At 36.4% G+C, this 23,707-nt stretch overlaps 2 protein-coding genes across 2 annotated transcripts in view; one reads left to right on the top strand and one right to left on the bottom strand.

Annotated features, from left to right (window-relative positions):
- Nucleotides 1–1,663: 1,663 nt before the first annotated feature.
- Nucleotides 1,664–11,676, top strand: LOC119771274. Its single transcript, XM_038267164.1, has 4 exons — nt 1,664–1,812; nt 2,176–2,213; nt 6,536–7,825; nt 11,362–11,676. The coding sequence occupies exons 3-4, from the start codon at nt 6,547–6,549 to the stop codon at nt 11,532–11,534; spliced, it is 1,452 nt and encodes a 483-aa protein (XP_038123092.1). The 5' UTR covers nt 1,664–1,812; nt 2,176–2,213; nt 6,536–6,546; the 3' UTR covers nt 11,535–11,676.
- The window catches only part of LOC119775894 (non-muscle caldesmon-like), a 47,363-nt gene continuing 29,794 nt past the window's right edge, over nt 6,139–23,707 (bottom strand). The window contains exons 5-16 of the mRNA XM_038274073.1: nt 22,936–23,282; nt 22,407–22,543; nt 21,843–22,080; nt 20,444–20,557; nt 20,285–20,308; nt 19,384–19,425; nt 19,126–19,157; nt 18,731–18,815; nt 17,085–17,225; nt 16,835–16,933; nt 14,421–14,516; nt 6,139–6,350 (exon numbers count right to left, since the gene is read on the bottom strand). Of these exons, the coding sequence (XP_038130001.1) occupies nt 6,303–6,350; nt 14,421–14,516; nt 16,835–16,933; nt 17,085–17,225; nt 18,731–18,815; nt 19,126–19,157; nt 19,384–19,425; nt 20,285–20,308; nt 20,444–20,557; nt 21,843–22,080; nt 22,407–22,543; nt 22,936–23,282 (1,403 nt within the window). The 3' untranslated portion in view covers nt 6,139–6,302. The remainder of the gene's footprint in view (nt 6,351–14,420; nt 14,517–16,834; nt 16,934–17,084; nt 17,226–18,730; nt 18,816–19,125; nt 19,158–19,383; nt 19,426–20,284; nt 20,309–20,443; nt 20,558–21,842; nt 22,081–22,406; nt 22,544–22,935; nt 23,283–23,707) is intronic.

The following is a 23,707-nucleotide window of genomic DNA, read 5'->3' as shown; positions in this document are numbered from 1 at the left end:
ACGCATGAATTGTAAAGTTAAAACATCAAAAACTCATTGTATAATACTCACCTCTGCTGTTTCACTCTCCAAACAGGTGTTCGGAGGACTGCACCATAGGAGAATTAAAGGGGAGAGGTTGATCTCCTGTATGGTGTTTTCTATATTAAGAGTATTTGTTTGGATTGAATTGAAATATTTGATTTTTGTATTTATTGGTTAAAGTATTTCTTAATTAGCTGTTCATATAAAACAAACTTTCTTTTTTTTCTTGTTATTTTGCAGCTGCACATCCTTTCAAAACATGGTTTCTTCCAATTTAGTTCCACCTCTATATAGGAAATATGTCTGCCATCGTTCTTGTGGTTTGGTTGATGTCGTGCACCTGAAAAAATGAAAGACTTGTTAGTTTAAAACTCTTTGGAGCATGTTCTTCTGTCAACTGGTTTGTGTCCCACTTCCAAGACCTCCTGATATATATATATATGTATATAGTGAGTTCATTTAATCTAAATGTGCATCTGAACTCAGATCTGTACAGCTTTGTCTAATCCAGATTTAGATTAAAGGAAAAGTTATGTTAACTAAACAACACCTTCCAACCTTTGTTACTGAAACATTAACTGTTTTTTTCAGAATGTTTAAAAAATATATTTTCTATTTACCGGTATGAGATAATTTCCCTTGTTTAAAAAAAAAGCTCATAGAAATTTGTCAGTTTTTTTTAATGCTTACTGTGATTAACATTTGATTTTACATCTTCTAATCTAATATCCTCATATAGTATACTTTTAGTGGAACAACGTAATCTTTGTGACATTTATAGATCTATAGAAAACCCAGCCAACCCTTTAAGATGAAGTGAAATCATAGAGCCATCTAGTGGCTGTATTGGTACATTTATCAATAGCTAGGAGGAAAAAGAGGCTTTAAGAAAAACACATATTCACATTCTTCCTGTAATAGTTAGGATTTATTTTTCTGCCCATGGAAATAGTAAAGAAGTACTTTATCATTTGATATTTCAATTTTTTTCTTCAGGAAAAAATTTAAGGTGACATTATTCCATAACTTACAATAAGGTTGGCAAAAGAAAGTATTTTGTGTGTCTATTAAAGTAATTAAGAAAGCGGAGTACATTGTGAAAAGGCAGAGTGTGTCCCATCAATGCTCCATTAAAGCAGCTGTGCAGGGTTTAATAGTCAACCTTGGGCTTTTTGCTGCATTCACACCCCCATTTAACTCAGCCACATTTGAAAATTGATGAGATGCTTCGGTTTTATCATGTCAATAGCTGTCTTAATTTCATAGTAAAATACTTTTTTAACAGAAGTTTAGGGAAATAATAAAATATTAAAGTTCTTACTTTTAAAAGATTCAGAGCAACAACCTGCATACAGTATGTTTACAGGGTAACTGTTTCTATACGTTTTTTCCCCCGAATCCCTGGTCAAAATATTTTCTAGATAACTCTCTCTTTTTGAGATGTTTAGAATAAAATTCAACATCCTTTCTTAGTTCAGGGTCAGCTTGTTGAGAAGAATTAGAAGTCCCTTTATTCTGCTGAAACTTCGGTGCTACTACACTTCTAACCACCTTCCTCCAGGTGGAGGTGGCCTTCGCTTGCCTGTAGGGGCTGCACCTTCACCGTCTCAGGTGGTCTGGAAACCCCCAGCAACACACACTGAAGGCAACAGCTTTATTTTTGGAGTGTCTGCAGGCACCACTGCCTGCTCCCCAAGGTTCCAGTTGACTTCAGGCTGAGGCGGCCCTGTGGCACTTTGAGCCGGGATTAACAAGCAAAGAACAGTTTTTTGTCTCCGTCAGCTGAAGGTAATCCAATCAAACTAGGAGTCTGCTGGTGCTTCTGCTGAAAGAACCTGACATACATAGACCAGGTGCTGACCTGCAAACATGATGGAGAGTTTGATACTAGCTTGAGCATGATTTGTAATTTCAAATGCTTGATGAAAAGCAAACAGTATGATGCCATCCTCAGAAGGGTGGGCTTGCAAAAAGGCGCCTAACATGTTGCATGCCTCGCACACACTTGTGCTTTGAGAGGTAAATGTAGGCATGACTATGATATTACCTTAATCTGTACATAAGTCATGTATATTGACTTTTTAGTCTCAAATTTAATCAATGAAATCTTGGTAGATCTTCTCTAACATTAGACTGTTGTTTCCTTTACAGCAAATCAAACAAAGCACAACTAACACAACTGTACAAAAAAGGTAAGACTTTAGTTCCATATATAACTATTCATTTCATCAAATTAATTGGTTTAAAAGTAGATGGATTTAGGTCATGGCCCACATTTAACAGAAAGCTAATCTTATACTTTCCTCTTTTGAGCTCCTGGATTCAAAACGTCCCAGATGTCCCAACCCAGAGCCTTAAATAGGGCCCGTCTCATGTTGCAGCTGGAGCTTTTTGTCTCTGTGATGACAGGAGTCACTTTGACAGCAGAGATTCATTTTAACTTAAAAAAAAAAAAAAAAACAGGATTATGTTTTGAATTTTTTTAAAAGAATTTAAATTAAATTAACACAGTTTTTAAAGCTTCACCTTGCAGGACAAGAAAAATATTATCCTAAAGTTACATTCTGCTCCTTAAAAGAGAGTAGGGAGATTATGACCCAAGTTAAAATTTAACAGACATTCTCACACGGATACATGAGGCTCAGCGAGCAGTCAGAGCAGCCCTGAGAGGATTTGAGGCTGAGATTGATTACAGGAGAACTGAAGCGGTTCCACTGAGTACAGGACAGCAGGGAGCAGGTGCTGTTCTTATTTCCATCACACTAAAATTAGAACGCGATTCTCTTCTGGAGTCCCTCGCAAACACTCTAATGGCTTGCCTGCATTACTTATTCAGAATTCTTTTACTTACTTTTTTCCCCCTTTCTGAAATAGCATAGCCATTACTGAAAAACTAGTTTTACAATTGCCTGCAGGGAAAATGAAAAAAAAGACTGCGTCCAATTCATTGACTGATTTGAAATGCTTGTTTTTTTCCCCTTTTCGAGGGTTTTCTTTTACACAATGTACATTTTTAGTCGGAAAGTTTTTATTTTTTTATTTTTGTTTGTCTAAAACAAACAAAAACAAAAATAAAACGTTTTTTTGGTTTAGTTTACATTTTCCTTGCAGTACTAAAACCAGAAACAGATCCTTTAACTAGGATGTCTTTATATTGTGTTATATCTACTTATCATTCTGTGAAAATGCACACAAATAGATAATTTTGTTTCAAGTTTTAACTATGGGAAAACACATATATGGATAAAGGGGTTTGCATCGACTACTTTTCTGTCCTGGCCCCTGCAGGTTTGGTCCGGGGCCGCCCACACCTGCTATTAAGCATACTTTCCTCCTGAAGAGGACTTTTGAATCATTTCTACATCAGTATTCTCATGCATTTTTCCAGGATACACACTAATACTAAATACTAAGGTGCAGCTACAGATACCACCCTTAACATTGTGTAATCACCGCAGGCTCTGACTCTGACACAGATGAAAAGAATACCCGCTGCTCTTGAAGCTTTTTTTTCCCCTAAAGTTTACTTTGGTTGTGTGTTGTCTTCTTTTTGCTGTCCTATGTTTTTTGTTCCTCTTATCTCATACGGGTATGGAAACAGACTTCTAGGATTAGATGGTTACTGTACTGTATATCTTCTGTGTTATCTATTTTTGCTGATTTTCTGTTTGCATGCCCTTGTTCCTTTCTCCATCTCCCTCCCTCTCTCCCCTTAGTTCTTTTCCCCCCTTTCTTTCTCACCTCCCTTTCGGTGTCCTTTGTATACGATTTTACTCCCCAAATAATATTCTGTAAAGTTTAATATACAAATATCAAGCAGAAACTTACGGCAATAGTCTTACTGGACTGCTTGTGAAAGCAAAGCTGTTGGGCTATCAGCTAACTGTGGGACATTAATTCCCAGAGCTATATTAGCTAAAAAGGACACAGACACACACACACACACACACACACACACACACACACACACACACACACACACACACACACACACACACACACACACACACACACACACACACACACACACACACACACACACACACACACACACACACACACACACACACACACACACAAAAGCAATATATGATCCTTCCTTTACCTTTCTGGAATTTTGAGGTTTCAATGCAAGGAATCTGAGGGTCACCTTTTGTAACTTGCCTAAGTCATAAGGTTACTCTTTTGATATAACAAATTACTTTCTGGATTATTTAGGCCAGTTTAAATACCCAGAACTATCAAGATAGTTTAATAGAGTTTCCTCATAGAGAATATCGATGGTTCTAACACTGCACAGCTTGCTCTTATTTATTTGGTTGTAGTTTATAGTGAATCCATCAAAATACTAATGGCTAGAGCTAAGGCGTGAGGTCCGAGCTACATATAAACTATTGTTGTAGTATGATTTGATGTGAACCTATCTAACGTGAGATAAGTTAAAATATGAACATTGAAATAAATATTCATTGTACTGTGCCAGATGTTGATGCAATTTTACAGATTTTTCTTGCAGGACCTTAGGGGTTAATTTCCAGAACTTACAGGCTACTTTCCTGGAACACATCCATAGCAAACTTTTACTGTTTTTAATTTCTTTATAAAAAGAGAAGTCAAAGCGAGTCAAAACCAGTCATTACAAAACTTTGCAAAAGCAATTTATTTCTTGGTCAGTTGTAGTCCTTTTCAGGAGTACCAATTATAACTACTTAAAGTTGATGTTTTGTTCTCATCAGTTGAAAAAATGGTATACAGTTCTCTTATTTACATTTTTTTATTATTATTTTCTAGTCAATACATCTGAGATGTATCCGAAATAGTTTAACAGAAGATATTTTAAAGTTCAGATAGGCTTTTATGTTTTACAGAAAATGTGCTTGACCCTTGTTTAAGTTTACTTTGGCTAAGTACCGGCAGCTAGGTAACGCAAACTCCTGGTAGCTATGTTGAATCAAGTTTAGATTACATTAACACCACAACTGAACCACTCTAGAGTTCCTTTGGAACTGTAACAATAGAGTTTGAAGGAGGTTGTCTTGGTATGGTCATTGAGGTTCACACCCTTGTGAGATTAATATCTAAGCTCACAGATAGCAACAGCTACAGACTGGATGTGGGATGTAACCTGAACATATCATATCTGTCCTGTGTTTGTGTTACTTACTGTATATTCACTTCTGTCCATGTAGTTTCCTTTCATCTCTGTTGTATTTAAGCTTTGTTTTCTGTCCCTTCATTGTCCAGTGATCTGTTGCTGTTACCCTGGTTTCCGCTTGCTTGTGACTCATCCTTTTCATAGAAAATGTATTCATGCACCTGTTGATGTCATTCTACCCCCTCTTTCCTTTGCCATAGCACAATATAACGATTGTGTTTTTATAGGACTAGAATACAGCACAAACTACAATATAATTGCTTATGAGCTTTAAAAAACATATTAAATGATTAAAATAAAAATGTTGTCTTTCCTTAAACATTTTGTTTGCAGGCCAATGGTGCAGTTACATTAGAAAAGCTTAACTTTGTAGAGAGCCCGTGTTGGTGTGAAGAGGCCTTTGATCTTGGATGGGAGTTATTCAGCCTTTGCGCCTCTTGAGATAAAAGAGCAGGTCCACTAAAGTATCTCACAGTTATATGGTTTAAAGATTGAGAATCAACAAATTACAACTTCTCTGTCAATATAATGACAGTGAAATGTCAGTTATCACGATTTGTCTAATTTCAGGCTTTAATCACTCTCACACACCATCCTTCCTGCACAAAACCAATCACTCTGTTAGGGTCTACTTCTATTTACTGCAGATCAGTTTTAAACCAGTTTGCTGTTTTGCTTAACTATCTTAATACATTGTCATCATTTTAAAACTGAGTTAGTATAAGACACATTTAAATGTCATCCTATTTCCAATTCAAGTGCCTCTTATAGCCGAGAAGTACCCTTAGGACCCACTTAAGATCTTTGAGCTCTGTAAATTAATCTGGTGTTAAAAGAGCTCATACATTTCAATGGCCAACTTGTCTTAAAGCCATTTTAACTGTTATAGCAGTATATTCAGGAAGCAAAATAAAAATGTCAAGAAGATAACTTATAAAGAAACACTAGAATCAAGAATCTTTTTTTTTTTCATTTGGTTTATTTGATTGAATTTAAAGATACAATAAGTACAGATACTGGATAGTGGATCAGTCAGAAACAAAGCATAATAATAGTGATTTAGCTAATTATCCAAGCTATAGCTCAACAAAGACAGAATGGTCAAGAGATTGTGGCTTGTAGTTCAGTTTTCAACAACACCTGCTTCACAACTCTTCATTGAACTGTCCAGCTGTAAAAGAAGAAAGAAAGATGGTAAAAATATAGTTACTGGTTAGTTTGTTTCAACAACAGTCAAAGCAATTATGTTGTATTTCTGGGTAGAATAACCATTTAAAGTAACTTTGACAGTTGCTTCTTCATTGTTTATCACCTTTCCAGTGATCAAATAATCTCTTGTTTTTTCATTTTTCTGGCAGGAGCTTGCAATGCTAATGGAGGTTTGTTACATTCACGGGTTGCAGCCTGACATTTTGGAGCAGTATCCACCCCCTTTATTGCCAAAACCTGGCAAAGATAATGCGAGGCTTCAGAAGCTTAAAAAGAAGAGAGCCAAGAAAAAGGGCAGCCTTTCTCAGACGCCTATTCCCTTCCGTTCCTGTTTGTCGCCTGTCAATGAAGCAAGCACAGACCTAGAACACAGTGACATGTGCAGCCCACCAAGGACACCGGATTCCATCTATATTGCTGACTCCTGTGTCTCAGGTTTACCCCTTGGCTCTGTCTACGATCACTCGGTCCCTGGATTTTCTCATCCTCAAAGCAGTCCCAAAGGACAAACTAGGAGCTTAAACCCTCCGTCAAACCCACTTGGAATGAAAAACTCTCAACCTCAAGTTGCACCTTTGTATGAATGCTCTTCCTTCCTGTTTGATGATGCCTCCACATTCATAGTTCCACCTTTGACAAATTCAGCACTAAATGAGCAAATTTCTGCACCAAGTCTTCCTCCTGCTTTCAGAGTGACATCAAATTCCCATGGGTCAGTCACAACAGTCTCTCCAGTTGCTATGTCACAGTGCAGCCCAAAAATATCAACCCACAGCCTGACCCTTTCCAATGCCACAAACTGCGCCCCAGACCTAGCACATTCTCATATTGCAGCTCTATCTCCTGTTCCAGTGCCCCTATCACTTTCAAACACTCATACACAACCATTTATCCCAAGCCAGAGGGAGACACACACTAATGTAAAGGATGACTTTCAGAGACAGGAATCGACCAGAACTAATGCACGCAGCATCGCTGCCAACGGTGCTCTTCGACAGATATCTTCTGAAGTAACTGCCTCAAAAATATCCCTTGTGGATACAGTGAAAGAGCCAATGATTGAAGCCATGCAAGCTAAGACGTATACATCTAAGGCAACAGTTTATGAGATCTCCAAACCTTCCTCCATCCAGGAACTTACAGTTATGAAACCAACCAATCAAGGAGCCCCAACATCTACAGGGTTTAGTCAAAAAGCCCCTGTGCCATCAGTAAATGCGGATCAGGAACTGTCGTCACCTTGGATCCAGAGTGTGAGACCTCCTCCTTCAGCTTACACACCAGCTCCAATATCAACTCCTATTTTTGAACTATTAAAGCCCAACCCACTCATATCCACTGTGAACCCTGCTTTCAGTTCCTTCCAAGATTTGCAAGCAGCGGTTATTCAGAAAGAAGGGCTTAAAGACAATTCAACAGTTTCTTACCAGCATTTAGGTAAACCTCCAACTCTGACAGAAGAACACAAGCAAACTAATGACAATACCACAACCCTCATCAAACAAAACATACATAGGGAGATAGAGATTCACAATACACAGAAAAGTACAATGAATCTAGGTTTTGTCAGTTGTGAGCCATACCACAGAGAGAATATAAGTACCGCTACAATAGCACCCTTTGTCAACCTCAAAACACACCAGGTTTTAGAAAACAAAGCTTTATCGCTGCCCCAGGTGCCATCATTTTTTTCTATGCCAAAAAATTCTAGCCCTGCCCCGATGCAAGGATCACAAAGTCCAGGCTTGGTTTTATCTACATATCGGCCTCCTGTAGTGGAGGCACGCAAGTCTTTGACATCACTTTTGGAGACACAAATGTCATTAGCAGGCTCAAAACCCAAATCACGTTCGACATATTACGGACTAACTCCAGTTGAGTATGTTGCATATGGTGGAATAAGGACAAATGTGTCACATCCTAGTGATGTACTTCCCCTCATTGATGAAAGCTCCAACATAACACATTTGGGTAAACCTTTAGAAGACTCAGATGTCTCAAAACAAGAAATACATTTCAATGGACTCGAGGAACTAAATTCTCTGGGTCATAGAGAACAATCATTTCAATCAGAGATTCCAGATGAATGGGTTTCCACAGACTGTAATGATGATATCACAGGAGAAGGTCTGAATGGAACTCAGAATGTCGGAATAGAGTCATCAAAAACATCTGCAGTCGAAACAATAAAACCCAACCTTCTCTTTGGATTGACAGAGAAAACAATACTACAATCTACAAGTGATGCATCCGCATTAAAAGCCTCATACTCAGAGGCTCCAATACCAGTACCTAAAGCAGGTGAGGTACACACAAAAGGTCTAGTGCAGTTTTCAGTAGAGGCAGGGCAAAAACCAGCTTTAAATCCTACTGATAGCATGGGCTCAAGTATTTACTCCTCACCTTTCGTAAGAGATTTAAATACAGAATCCCAACCTAAACCAAAAGGTGTAAATATTACCCTAAAATCAAATCTGGATCAAACTAATGTTGTATCTGATAAAAAGGGCAATGCACTGTCCAACATTAAAAAAATAGGTGAAAACTCTGGATTACTGGACAAAGATAAGGTTAAGGTCAGTCAATCATTACTTCATGGTGGCTATATTCAACATTCTGCCAACTCTATTACAAAATCAGCAGACTGTGAAGCAAACATTTTTCCAGTAACTATAGCCCATGTAAAGGGTACATTCCCAGAAAAACAAATTTTGAATAGCACAGGCATTCTGGAAAAAGAGTCTACTAAACAGGAGTCAGAAATTCCCCTGCCAAGTAAAAAGAACAAAGGTATTCCAGACAGACATGCTGATAGGACTGAATGCCAAATTAAGGAAAGCAAAAGTATTAATCTACCAAATAAAACAAATATGGTCCATATTGTGTCTTCTGTACCTCTGAATACACAACAAACTTGTGATGTTACAAGCAGAAACCTACATTTCCCAGAAAAAATGACAGAAGAGCAATGTATCCCTACCAGTGGGTTGATGTTCCCACATGAGCCTGTCACAGCGTCACTCTGCTCTGGGCAATACAACATCTGTAAAGTTAGCTCACCAAAGATAAGCACAAAAATCAATCATCCAAACAGCAAAGATATGCAAGTTTTCACAAAAAATCAAGCTCTGAACAACTTTGCTTTGCTGCCAACAAATGTATTAAATATACCTGCTGGAAATGTTTCACCAGGTAAACCTACCACAGAAACAAAAACCCATGCCCAACTTGAAACTGCAACAACGATTAATCTTCCATTAAAGACAAATAAATCACATGAGCTAATAAAAGAAGTAGAAAGTCAAAAAAAGATGCCTGTAAATGTATTAGCAACAAAACAACAAAACGTGGGATGGAAATTTCAAAGTCAAACCGTGCAAGAAGAAAATATATGTGTAACGTCATACAAAACGATAGAAGCCCCTACACAACCAATAAGAAATTGTCTAAACACTCAAGTAGATCCACTTTGTTTCACAGCAAATACTGCAACAAAAAGCTCTGAGCCAAAACAAAGAGAAAATCCCAATATAACAATAAGTGAAACTAAATTATCTGATAAGCTATCTGCAGACAAACCAAAACTTTTAGCACACACAACTTCATCCAAACAGGCTCAGCACTTTACAGCCCAAGAAAAATTAACAGGCTCAGCAGTGACACTTAAACCTTATATTCTAACACCCACTATGATGTCTTCTAGCCCAACAATGAGGCAAGCTCCACCAAAAAGCCCAAAGATAAAATCGGATAGACCAGAAAGTCAATCTGCAGAAAAGCTTCCGTTGAATGAAGTATCCGATATTTGGACTTTTGGTAGTAAACTCACTCCAGATCTTCAACATGGGAATAGATCAGTAGACTTGTCTATGCAACAAATTTATAATGCTACAGCAAAAGATGACTTCTCTGGTTTTGGGAAAATCGTGGATAGTAATGATCTAGACAGTCCATCAACAAAAAAGAGAAATCATATAACTTCAAAAATGAAAGCTCAAACATTAGTTGCATCTGGTCAGAGTGATATAAAAACATTTGGTGCTAGTTTTGAAGATGGAAACAGACAACCAATAAATACCAATCAAATAGCTTTGATTGGAAACACATCTCACCAGAGTTGCATTGCCAATGAACCTCTAACAACATCACAAACCAATGCCTTTAATGAGAATATTCAGTCAGTCCCACATGCTGCCATAAACGATCACTCTACTAAAATTATCCAGCCTCTAGAAGAAACTCCAAGCGATTTCAAAGATCCAATTAGTCCACCAATTACAAATAAACCATGGCCAGCAATGAAAGCCTCCCCATTATTTAAACCAAGAATGTGTTTTACACCAAAACAAATAGATAGTCCTGCTTTAACCCAGTCCAATCAGAGCCCTGGATCTTTGGCCAATTCTATGGAAACAAACCCACTACTTGTTAATACAACACAACCTAGGAACTCACTAGATACACCTTTCCAAAATAATACGCCAAACAATGCAGCTCAGCAGGATGAGAAGTTATTTGAAGAAAATATCTTAAAACTAGAAAATAAAATATCTTCAGCTGATGGCTCTTCAGTTTCTGAGATAAAATTACATTCCCCAGTGGAAATCTCAAAAACAAACAAATTGTCCAACATATATAAAGAGGAAAATCTATCCTCACCAGTTACCAAAAGTAGCATGGCCAGCCAATATACTGACTTAGTTTTGAATAGTGCACCTACTGTAAAAGCGAAATCTTCTGTTCAGCAAGTAGAATCAACAATTACATCTGTTGTTGCAGAAATCAAATCTCCAAAAATAAAACCAGAGTCTTCAGATTCTCCATCTAATCCAATCCAGGCTAGCTCATTTTTGACCAATGGGGAAACTTTAAACAATGGTTCCCTTGAAAAGTCAATAACAGACACTGTCATGAAATCCTCCACAGTAAAAGATGCTTTGATTGATTCTGCCACTCCTGCCTCTCTGCCTCAGGCCTCAGTCTCAGTAAAAGCTCCATCTCCAAACAGAGGAACATCACCGTCATCTCAGCGAAAAAATGGATTCAAAGGCAAGGATATTCTGAAAGCAATAAGCACACCAAAGGAAACTCCAGCAGTCGAATCCTCCATGAAGTCAATGATATCAACTGCATCTTCAGTTACTAAAAAACAGTTGGAACCTGAAGGAACATCAATCTCAACCACTGAACAAAAAACAGCCCAGAAATCAAAAGGTCTTAAGGGCAAGCTTAGTGGATGGACACGGCTGAAAAAGCACATGGTCATCGAGCCTGAGGAACCCAAATTTCCTGATCCAGAGGTCATACATCAGGTCACTTCTAGTATGAATGAAGAAATAACTGATAAGATCAATATGCCTTCTGCTGATCAGGATATGAACCAAGATGTTGTTCAGAACAAAGAAGGGCCCAAGGCACTAAAGATGTGGGATGCACTCCTCTTTCAAATGTTCTCTACCAAAGAAAAAATCATGCACCAGATCAATTCCAACAAAAAAGACACAGACAAGAAAACATCTCTCAAAGATCATCAGGCAGAGCCTCCATCATTTGTCAACCGGCTTCCAGTATTACTGTACAGCCCTCGCTTTAATGCCAGGAAGTTGAAGGAAGCTGCAGAAAAGCCACTAACTAAAATAGCAGCAGCTTTTGAAATAGGGCTGATAAAGCGAAAATCTCAGGAAGAGGAACGCAAGGATTTCAATCGAACAGCCAAAGGATTTGGTCCCACTAAAAATGAAGATGTGACTGATGCGGCTCATGGATGATGTGATTGGTGGTTAACCACAAACTAAAATCCTGAATAATTTTAGATAAAGTCATATAGGAAGGACTATCTGGAAAAGGTGAGCTTATATAATTGGACTTTTGAAGCACAATATTGAAAGATAATTTCACTAAATCAAAACTGTTGTACTTAGTAAGTACAGTAAGATAAAAAAAACTATAAAAAGGAAAAATGAATATTAAAAATAATGATAATATTTAAAACTGTTTGATAATCACTTTTCAAAATACGTTTAATTTCTGTTGCTTTCATTAATTCTGAGAAAGTCTAGAAAGTCATATAGAAAAGGTGACTCTGTATGTTAAACTACTTGTGAAATAGTTTTAAACAGAAACCTGAAAGTTAAATTTTGCAGAACTTAATTAAAAAAGAAGTTATTGGTTATCTGAACTACAAAACATTTTAAAGTGTTAATACAAAATAATCATAAAATTTGTTAAAAACGAAAAAAAAAAAAAGAATATAAGGAAAGTTACCCTGCAGTTCATTGCTAAGTTCTGTTGTCTGTTAATGAAGCCTTTGATATGATTTGGAACACATGTGCTGAACACAAAATGTACTGTTCCACTTTTCCTTTTGTCCAAAATAAATAAGCTTTATGGTTTTTGTAGACAGACAGATATTGTTGTCTATGATAAAAAAAAAGGCATTTACCTTCCTGAATTAACAGGACAAAAGGGTTTGAGAAAGATGAGAACATGGAAGAAATGTAATTTACTAGTAACAATTATCACAGGGTTCTAAATGTTCAAGCAAATGAAATGGTGGTGCTTCTCAAAATGAGGGCATGAAATATGAAAAAAAAGCTACCCTAAGTGTCTAACAACTTGATCAAAAAGTCCTAAATGTAAAGGAATAGTCTTTTAAGTCTAGAGATTACATTTTGAGAATAAAATCAAATATGTTTAACAGACTTCCAAAAGCTGTTGGAAGACCATAGCTCCATCTTGAAGCTGAGTGAAGAGGAGTACTATATTTTTATTTTATTTCTATTCAGTGTAATTTATTTAGTACTTATTTGGTATATATTGACCTACAGTCTGCTAACACATCATTAGATTATGGCTACAAAGTTAATTGAAGGCTAATATGCTTTTTTTTATGTTAGCACTGGTTTCCTTTATCATCACTTGTAAGCACAGGTTGTATTTGGCTAGAAATTTAGTTTAGTAATATGCTTTTACCCCAAGACAAATATTATCAATATCATTTAAATGGTAAACAAAATAAATAAAGACATGTAAAGAAGAAGAAAGACGAAAGAGACGAGCGCTGCTCTAAGAAAGCTAAAGAAGATTTAATAAGGGGTTGAGGAAGAGGTGTAAATAGAAGTGTAAAGGATCAGGGAATGATACCCTGTTATAGAATGTTGAAGCAAGTTATTTTTTACCGTATGTCCTTTTTTTCCTAAAAATTGGGTTTTTCATTTAAGAAGAAGATCAATTTTCAGTTTCCTTGATGATGATAAGAAAAGTCTATAAAATTAGCAAAACCCTGTTTATTAAATCATTGTTAATGTAACCTTGTTCACTGTCTATTTTTGAAATTACAAAGTGCAAACCTATGTGTCCGTTTGTCTTTTTTAAAATGTTATCATATCTAAAATAAAAAAAGAAGTACAGTAAATTGACTGATTTTCCTTTACTTCTGTGAACATTATATTTCTATTTGCTTCATCCCAGGATAATGTCGCTGAGTTTATTTTTAGATTTACACACAGACCAACTATTTTGTTGCTGTTGAGTTAGCTACAGTGAGGGCGACAGTGGGGCGACAGTGGCGTTGGATGTAGGAGTTTGCCCTGAAATCGAAGGGTTGATGGTTCAAGCCCCAGCTCTGACTCATTGTCGTTGTGTCCTTGGGCAAGACACTTCACCTGCATTGTCTACTGATGGTGGTCAGAGGGCCCGGTGGCGCCAGTGTATGGCAGCCCCGCTTCTGTCAGTGAGAAGCTGTGGCTACAATGTAGCTTGCCACCATCAGTGTGTGTGTGAATGGGTGAATGAATGTAGTGTAAAGCGCCTTGGTCAAGTTACCTGACTTGAAAAAAGGCGCTATATAGGTACATGCCATTTGCCATTTCTTTTTAGCTACACTTGCTAAAATAATCCAAATCAGTATGAACAGATTTTGAAGAATCATAAAAGTATAAAATACAGATAAACTTTTGACCAGTAAATATTTAAAGTCAATATATGATTTCCTATCAAACATGGTTGGTATTTAAGAACCTGTCTTACCTGCCTGGCAGTTTAGATCTTCATTGCAGCCGTGACCTGGAACTTTTGCATATTTGCCGTGACCCGTCACCACATATTTATATCTTTTGGTGGAGTTTTCCTAAATTAAGAGGAAAAAAAAGTGACAAGCTAAATTTTCATACACATCTATACTATATGTTAAATATTTCCTCTAAAGATTTAAATAAAAAACATTAAGAATACAAACCAGATTACTTAAGTGCATTTTGGAACCAAGGGTTTGTTATGTTAATTACAAATAGTACTATATTTGTATATTTAATATATTGATGAACTGACTTGACTTTTTGTGCTGCTGTAAATTGTTATGTTAATATATTTTGTATGTGCAAATAAATCTAAATCAAATAAATTTAAGTTGTGTAAGCTGCAAATGTTTGCAAATATAACACTATACTCTTAACAATGCTTTACTGAGGAAATGTAAAACAGTGCCTTACCAGGAGTTAAAAACATGTGCTTTGTATGTTTTGTTCAGCTGAAAAAATAGCTAAACTGTCTTTGTATATGACTGAATTGTATAGTTAACAGCCAAAATTTTTGGCTTACACAGATTCCTCAAATGAAGTATGTTCTGTACTTATCATAACATTTCCAGATTAAATGTCTTGGATTTGAATTATCGTAGAGGCAGAGTTAAACTTTAGGGAAAAAAAAAATTATAAATCATCATTCATATTAGTCATTCATATCAGCCAGTAGAAAATGGAATATGAATAATATAATGAACAGATATATCAAACTAAACCTTTTTTCGTAACACTGTGGAAGTAGATTTGGTAACACAAAAGTAAATTAATCTTGTTTATATAGAAATTAAGTATTGGAGATTTGATTGTACCTTTCCATCTTTTGTTGAAGTTAAAGTGTCACTGAGGCCTTCCCATAAATTCTTCTTGCTTAAAACCCCACCAGGTCTTATTTCCTAAATATAAAGGAGAATAAAAGGCTGAGGTTTGGTCCTCCTTGCCTAAATGAACTGAAAGTTAACTAAACTGCTCAACTGAATGTGAACTTTCTGCCATTGGAAGATAAGCTTCCTCCAACAGTTCTGTTCTGAGACTGATTTACGCCAGATGTGGAGGAACGAGGCAGTGAGTAACAAAGCAATGATGGCTTAGAGCAACCTCCAGATAAATCAATATGACATGAGGGTTTAAAGATGGAGCTGTTTCAATTTTTTATTTATATTTGTTTTGGCAAAAGAGGCTACATGCTTCCAGTCTAGGTACTTTGAGTAAGATAAACAACCTCCTGTGCCTCAAGTTACTGCAGATGCTGAACATCTGAAGCAGAGTGTTGTCAGTGTGTTTATGGTTGACAAAGGGCACATTAAAATGAATTCCTCATATTGAAACTATAAACTTGGAAAACTTGAGCTCAAGCAGGGAAATGCCCATAAACTTGTTATGCTTATGCTTGTAGCAAGTTGGAAACTGTGCTGTTTTTTCCAATGATTATGCGCACCTATCCACTTGAAAGGGAATTTAATTATTTGAAATTTCTCTAATGTTTAGACTATGATGAGCAACGTTTCAGGAAATGGCTTCACCTCGACGTTATATCATCCAGCTGTCATCATTTTTAAACATGAAAGCAGCAGGCTAAGAGAGAAAGAGCTCTTATCCCCCGACATTAAAGAAAACCCCTACAAGAACAGATCATAATGTGTAGTTTGATCAAGACCAGATTGCCATAACAGATGACATTTCGAAAAATACACTGCATTTAATAATCTGAAAAAATTTCATAACATTACATGACATTAGAGCTTCCTCATTTCTCCATAGCTCAGAAAAACCATTCATAGTTTATTGGGAAAAGGATGTTTTCAAACAGCATTGGTATTTTCGTATCTTTGCAAACTTGCAGTAAAACCTTTTAATTTATGTTAGATGTTATGTACAGCTTTCTTAATTATGACCTCAAAAATCTAGATTTTCTTTTCTAAGTATTGATTTTTGCCCACTTCCACTCGTGTATCTTTTGCTGTAGGACCTTTTTTTTTTAAATGACACTCTTACTCTAAATATTTCAGTTCAAAGTTTTTCATTCAAATGTTTGTGTAGCTACAGTACATTTCCTTACTTGAGGGTTTATATCCTACCTTCTGTTAAATTGTAGAATAAAAAGGGGGATGCTTCTTACAGTAGTTCCCTTTCTTGAAAACGAATGCAGCAACTAATGAAAAAGTATTTTTTCCATTGAAAAGGGTTTTCTTTCCAATATCAATCCATCATCAGGCCCCAACTTTCTTATTGAGAATACAGAGGGAAACTCCTTCCCTTTTCTTTCTGGTCTTTAAATATTAACTTCTGTTTTTTATTAAATGCGAGAAAAATTATGGCAAAAAAAAAACTGACTTTATGGTTCAAATAAATGGAAGTTCTAGCTTACTGCTGTCTTTGACGGTGAGCTGCTCCTGCTACCATCTTCGCCTCCTTTTACCCACTGGTTGATAAGATCGGCCACACCAACCTTTAAACCATCTGCATCCTAGAATATAAATGAGGAGTTAGTTTTCTGCATAATCAACTTCATGTAAAAAGATTAAGCTGCAAACAGTAAATCTCTAGAAAACTTGTCCACCATGTCTTTCTTTACTGTATATAATAAATGTTCAGCATCACATTGTTTTCCTCCTGACCTTGCACGATGTGACTGAGATGATGTTTTGGTTCCAGGCTTCCCCAGCTTCAAACAGGTTCTTCTTTGATGCTACTGGTTCAGGGGGGCTTGTAAGGTCTGCTAGAACCTGGAAACTTGATCTTCCTTCCTTTGAAGCGACCTTCAAAAATGCAAGAAAACATTGAAGATGTAGAGATATCCATGCAATGTGGAATGTTCTCAGGAGATCTATAGTGATTTCAGAAAAGACATTGAACCTAGACTCTGACAACTTCATATTTGTAAAGCTCTACAAAAATACTGGAAATGATGTGTATGGGAGCCTGATTACCTTTTCTTTTATATTATTGTTTTGATTCCACTTACTTAGAAGGCCATTGTGGAAGGTGTTTTGTAAACACATAAAGCTCCCTTTAGCAGGGTGTTAGAAGTGGCCAATCTTCATTTTCAGAAGCAAAAGGTATTGGGCCTTTGTGAGTAATTTTCAATCTCCAGTGTTATGCAGAAAATTGATGTACCAACTGTGGAGTAGCGAAGCTGGTCAAATCTTTTAAATCGGGAAATAGTACCTCTAAACCTTCCCGAGGATGGTTCCACAGAATCTCTCTGTGGTGTTTTATTGACAGGATTTAAAGAGGTAGCTGGAAAAGGAGACCATTTGGTGTAGAGCTTTACAATATCATTCTTGCTTTTTGCTGAAGTTTGGGTTCTGTTAAAATTTTCAGAACATGAGCTTCAGATTGACTCAGTTATATCTAAAACCACCAGGATGAGGCAATGCTTGGCACTCCCAGGCCAAGGTTTTCAGCCATTGCGTGGTATACTGTTACCTTAAGGTCAGGGGTCATCTTGTTTTTGAGTCATTTTTTGTTTTCTGTTCAAACTTGGTAGGTTGTAGTTTTGGAAGAATAGACTGAGATTTATTAAAGGATTAGGACATTTTTTAAAGGTTATTCAGACTCTACTCCAGTCTGTTGTGGTGAAGAAAGCGGTCAGTAAAGAAGACAATCTTACAGGTTAAAAGTCTGACTGTGTTGTTTCCCCTTATTTATAAAGCCACAAGATGGACCATGTTTTTGGGGCTCACTCAATATAATTAGAGGAGCATTATCACCTGGAACAATTTACATTGGTCCGCTGTTGGTTTGGCCTCTGATATGCAGAAGACAAAGAATGGAGGGTTTACTTGTTGAACAGCACATAGATATGGTCAAATTAGAAACTGAGCATAGTGGTGATGAGATTATGATCTTGGTGTCTTACAACCATAGGAGATACTATTCAATGGGTTAACCACAAACTCATCTGAAACCCAAACTGGAATTTGAGGCAAATTTATGGAGGTGTTGCGAAGGCCAGTTCAAAGTCTATATCTAAACCTGATTAGAATCAAGGGATGAGACCAAAGGAGATATAGGCAAACACACATGAACCAAACCACAATTATGGAGGCCAAATATCTTTCAACAACAATGTGAAAATATAGACAAAAGCCCTTCCTCAGAGTTGGTGCAACAAGGTGTTAATAAGTTCTTAAGTTTCCTATGACTATATGGATAAAAATACATTTCAGGCTTGTAGTTATGGTTTCTAAATTCATATTAATTTAAAACTAGTTCATTTGAATCAAAAACGCATGTGTTGTTCCCCAGAATTTTAATTTACCTCGAGAGCATGTGTGTATTCTTCCAGTCTTTTATCGATTTTAGAAACAGATATAGGTGGCAATGTCTTCTTTATGGTGCTGGTGCTTTACAGGGAAGAATGTTAAAAAAATTAATTAATAAACAACAACAAACAACACATGTAATGATTGGTAATCATCTGTAAACTACCACAAAACCAGTTGAAGCATTTGAAACATTTGCTCTCTAAAGAAATGAATTGGTAATTCATATACAGTATAGTACTTAGAATAGTCTTTGTAGTACTGTAAATTGTGCTATATAGACGTTCCTTCCCTTGCCCTGGTAATTCTAACAGCACTTGAAAAGACAACTAAAATTAATCAATGCTTGACTTTTTTGTCTATTATTCAGTATTTTCAAAGTTTAACTTACCTTCTCCTGAGAGACTCTGTCCTTTCTGTTATCTAAGGAGAAATAAAGAAGAGATAATACTCTAGGGTTTATCTAAAATGTACTGCTATTCAGATTTCTAGAAGCCTAAAACTGCAGCTGGCAGAAAAAAAAATACCACTTAGGTGGAGATCTTGACAATCTACATTTAGTAAATGTTTTAATTACGGTAGTTGCTCAGAGACTCAAGAGTTGTTTTTTTCTATCAGTTCAGAATAACATCAACCAAGCAGCACTCACCTTACATTTTCCATCTGGTGAAACTCGACTGTTCACCTCATCCTGTTAAGAGACACAAAGAGCTGAGATGCAACAGTAATGCTGCATGTTCTCTAAAGCTTCCCCATAAAGAACTCCCTGTCTGGCATTGTCCCCAATTGATTTAGTTTTTTGTTCTTCAGAAACTCAGATGGTTTTGTAGTTTTTCTTTAATTCAGACTTTTATTCTTTCTTTTTTTTAGTTCATTACCAGTCCATCTTTATAGGGATTTCTTTTTTATGTCAGTCTGATTTGCTCTTTGACATATTGCATAACCTTGCAGTGATATAATCTTCCACTATTTTGTTCATTGAACCTCTCAAACAAATCTCTCTAATTTATAGTATAGATGAGGGATTGATGTACAAGTATGTCCCAGGTCTCGTGTCTAGTCTTTCATGGGTCTTTTTGGATTGTGAGATACAAATTTTCAGTTGCGGATCAAACCTGTGTTCGAACACACATTGTTTCGCATGGATTTTATTGTTTTGCTTATATTTTTAAGAGTTAAAGGACACAGGCAAACATGCAAAATACAGACGAATCCTTGAAAGGAAAAACAAACCAAAACTTCTTTTACCAACTTTGATTTAAAGTTGATTTCTATATGGCTTTACAGACACATGTACATATATATATAGATCTCTCTCTATATATATATATATATATATAGATATATATATAGGGATAGATAGATAGATAGATAGATAGATAGATAGATAGATAGATAGATAGATAGATAGATAGATAGATAGATAGATAGATAGATAGATAGATAGATAGATAGATAGATAGATAGATAGATAGATAGATAGATATACTTTAGTCAGAGTAACATTTATTTGCAGATTTGTGTTTTATTTACACTTAATTGGTACTTACTGGGTAGAACTGTACGAGGAGTTTCTGCAGAATAAACAGGGCAACAATGTATAAAAATAAAGAAAAGAGGTTTAAGCTCTTTTGAACAAATCAATTGGTCTCAGATCAGTTTCTGTTCAGGTGATGTTGCAATAATCAACCTTTGGTTTAACTGGTTACCTTGAATGTGGGACTCATGGGGCCGTAGCAGTTTAATGGCTCCTCGCCATCATTGAACCCTGCCAGCCCACTGCACATCTCCTCACTCCATCTTCTTTGGCTCTCCTCACATCTCTGAAACAAAGAGTTGATTCTTAACTGTTGGTATTTCGTTGTTTTTTTTGTGAGAAGGCCTCATCCATGATTATTTGAAACCAAATTCAAACCTCATGAAAGCCAGAGTATGGCATAAAACAAGCAGCTTTGCAGATGTGTTCATTTGGCTTATGTGCACTGTTGGGTTTAGGGGCACAAGACTAATGAATAACAGGAAGCAAGCTGGTGGTTAAGAAAAAATACTGGAATTTGCTCCAGGATCTTACATCATTGTTGAGTTTGTCAGGTAACATTTCATTATCCATGGCTTTCCGTGAGCCAAAGCGGCATTCTTTCGATTTTATTACTTTCAAGTTTGAAGCCAGACTTGGGCATGTTACAACAGGTCCACATGTGTTTAAGTCATTTATGAAACACAGGAGAGAAAAGAGGGTAGCTCATTAAATGTTTCACTTGACTTCTAAAGTATATATTTCTACACAAGTGAAGTTCAAACAGAAACCTATTTTTTTACATATTTAAATTTTTTTTTAACTATATACGTTGTAGGAATGGGGATCTCTTGATAGTTGTAATTTAAAATTATTCACAAATCATGTTTTCCAAGCGATTTAAAAATATCTTTTTGTAAAAGTAAACCTGCAGATGCCATCTAATTGCAATTTCTTATCTTCTCTCTTTTCATTGATCTCATATTCAGTTTTAGGTTAAAATAAGTTTTAGGGTTAAACCAAACCAAAAAAACAGCTTTTAGTAGACAGAATGAGTTTAAGCACATCACTGCAGAGCAAGTGACAGTTATGAGAAATACATGATTGTTTTATGATTACACTTAGGAAAGGGAAACTTTTAGCTGCTTCCTTCACTGCTGCTTTGTGACTGCGTGGCTTCATGAGAGACAAGATCAGTACTGTAAGTTGGTTCATAACAGTTTTGTTAAGGTTAAAGCTGTAATGGGAATTCTGTTTTAGCATAAACTGAATCCTTTTTTTATAGTTAACTATTTTAGAGGCTACTCTAAAGTACCTGTAAAGGTCATATTTAAAAAAATAAAAACATGTGAAAAATGTACGGAATGGGTGAAAAACCCAATAATTCCAACACCTTTTTGGTGTTGGTTGTTGAACATTGACATTGAATATCTATACATTGAGTATCTACAGTATACATTCCTGCCTTAAGATATTTGAGTAACATAAATCTACTGTAGGAAAATGCATATGCAATACATGATATGCCAATGGTCTTTGCATCTGGAGAAACTAATATAATCAGGATTAGTTCAGACGTAGGTATTGCAAACCTTGTTTTTCAGTGCATAATATTCCTCCTGCTCCTTCTCTGCTGCCCAGTGCGCCTGTTCTGTTCTGATGTCTTCCTTTTCTTCAACTGTGCAGATCAGTTCTTTTTGCTCCTGCACTTTTTCGTTTGAGCTCTGTCGCTCCATCTGCAGTGTCAGCTTTACATTCTCTTCATTATCCTCATCCTTCCTCATCTGCTCCTCTTCCAGCCTGCTGGGTCCACCACCTTGGTCCAAGTTCCTGAGATAGAAATTAAATTAAAAATAACAAAATAAATATTATATGCACTTTTACTAAGTGGTTTGAAAAGGATTTGAGTTCCTTATGTTATTTCACCAAACTTAGATGGAGCTGTCGTACTTTAGTCAGTTGATTAAATGTTTAAACACAACATTAATTTTCATGTCTCTAAGTCTACCTACCACAGTTGAAATACACAGTCTGCAGCAGTTACTTCAGGTTATTATCTGCTTTTATGTACAGAGTATGTTAACAATTATAATGAGAAGCCCCAGAAGAAAAGTTGCAGACATTTAACAAGAGGTTAGACTGTGATTAGTCCTGACCGTGTCTTCATCGTCCCTGCTGCCAGGTATGACGTCCTGTCTGCAGAGTGTCCTGCAGCAAGGTGTTGCCTTGTATCCTGTGACAGGAAGACAGAGGAGCTGTATGATGTCCTGGCTGGAGTTTTAGAGCTGAATATCTGGAATACACCAAAGAGGCAATGAAGATAATTTTGTAATTTGGTAATTCATAAACTAAAATTCAATAATGTACAAAAGCAAGTTTTGAGAGGACTGCTGAGTTTTGACAGACTCAGTGATTTGTTGGCTTTTTCTTGGAAACTAATGGTGAACATATTAAGCTAAATTTCTTTGTGATTCTTTGTGATGACCTGGATGACTGAGAACCTTCACCAGCATTTCTTTGTGATCAAACTCAGCTTTAATTAGTTCTGCACTAACTGATCTTATCTCAGCTGCATTTATTCTTAGAGGTGCTTTTTAAAATTTATATCTCAAAAAAAGGTTAAATTTGCATTCATCCAACTGTAAGGGGATCATTTAATAAGGCCAACATGAAGAAAAGGTAAACCGTTTCTGAACGTTGTGTTGAAGCGTCCTCAGTTTCCCTTCCTCCATGCTCCCCTTTGCCCTCCTCTTCATTATGTTCATGCTTATAGTCCCCAGGAACTGATGCTGCAGTGGGTTTCACTTCCTTCGTCCTGAAGTTATCTAGCGCATACTGCTCATTACGGTTTTCCAACCTCTGGCTCCAGTCGCTGAAACCTTCGTCCTCCTCCAGGACGAAATAGGAGGGTTTCAGCTCCTCATCAGACCTAAAAATAGAGCAAAAGTGTTGGGCGGTTAGGTTCTGTTTTCCCTTCAGGTAAAAGCAACTAACTGCAGAAAACTCAATAAGCCCATTACCTACAGGATTCCCTGGGGATTTATAATGTAAGTAGGCATGTCAACTTAGAAAATAAGAATTACCGCTGCACACTAAGTTTCTCAATATGTTATGGTTCTTTCTCTTGAACAGTATACCACCAGAAAGTAAGTTTGCATTTGTCTCACAATTTTTAGATAAATCTCATCTAATATCAGATTAACCTAAAATCTAAAAAAATAAATAAAAGTATTTGATCTTAATTAATCTGGTAAAGTTTAAAAATGTAATTTTTCTCAGTGATTTTAGCTCCATCCTTGGAAACAAAATTGCCATTAAGCATTTCTGATAACTGGTTATAAAGGATTTTACCCCGATTCTCTTTGCAAAATCGTTAATTATCACCTGCAAGGTAAGGGTATTTTCAGGTATGGGCCGTGACTTTAATGAATAATTAATCAATAATAATTAATTTAAT

This window comes from Cyprinodon tularosa, unplaced genomic scaffold (genome assembly GCF_016077235.1).
Source record: "Cyprinodon tularosa strain WSP-4 unplaced genomic scaffold, ASM1607723v1 ctg100, whole genome shotgun sequence".
Lineage (NCBI taxonomy): Eukaryota > Metazoa > Chordata > Actinopteri > Cyprinodontiformes > Cyprinodontidae > Cyprinodon > Cyprinodon tularosa.
Note: the sequence above shows the minus strand (reverse complement) of the source record. Positions and strands in the feature narration are given on the sequence as shown.

What these genes read in the sequence shown, in the direction of transcription:
- LOC119771274 (XM_038267164.1), top strand. Translation starts at nt 6,547, where the DNA reads ATGCTAATGGAGGTTTGTTACATTCACGGGTTGCAGCCTGACATTTTG. An exon ending in AGTTTCTTACCAGCATTTAG is followed by an intron (nt 7,826 to 11,361) that starts GTAAACCTCCAA and finishes TCTCTGCCTCAG; the next exon opens with GCCTCAGTCTCAGTAAAAGC.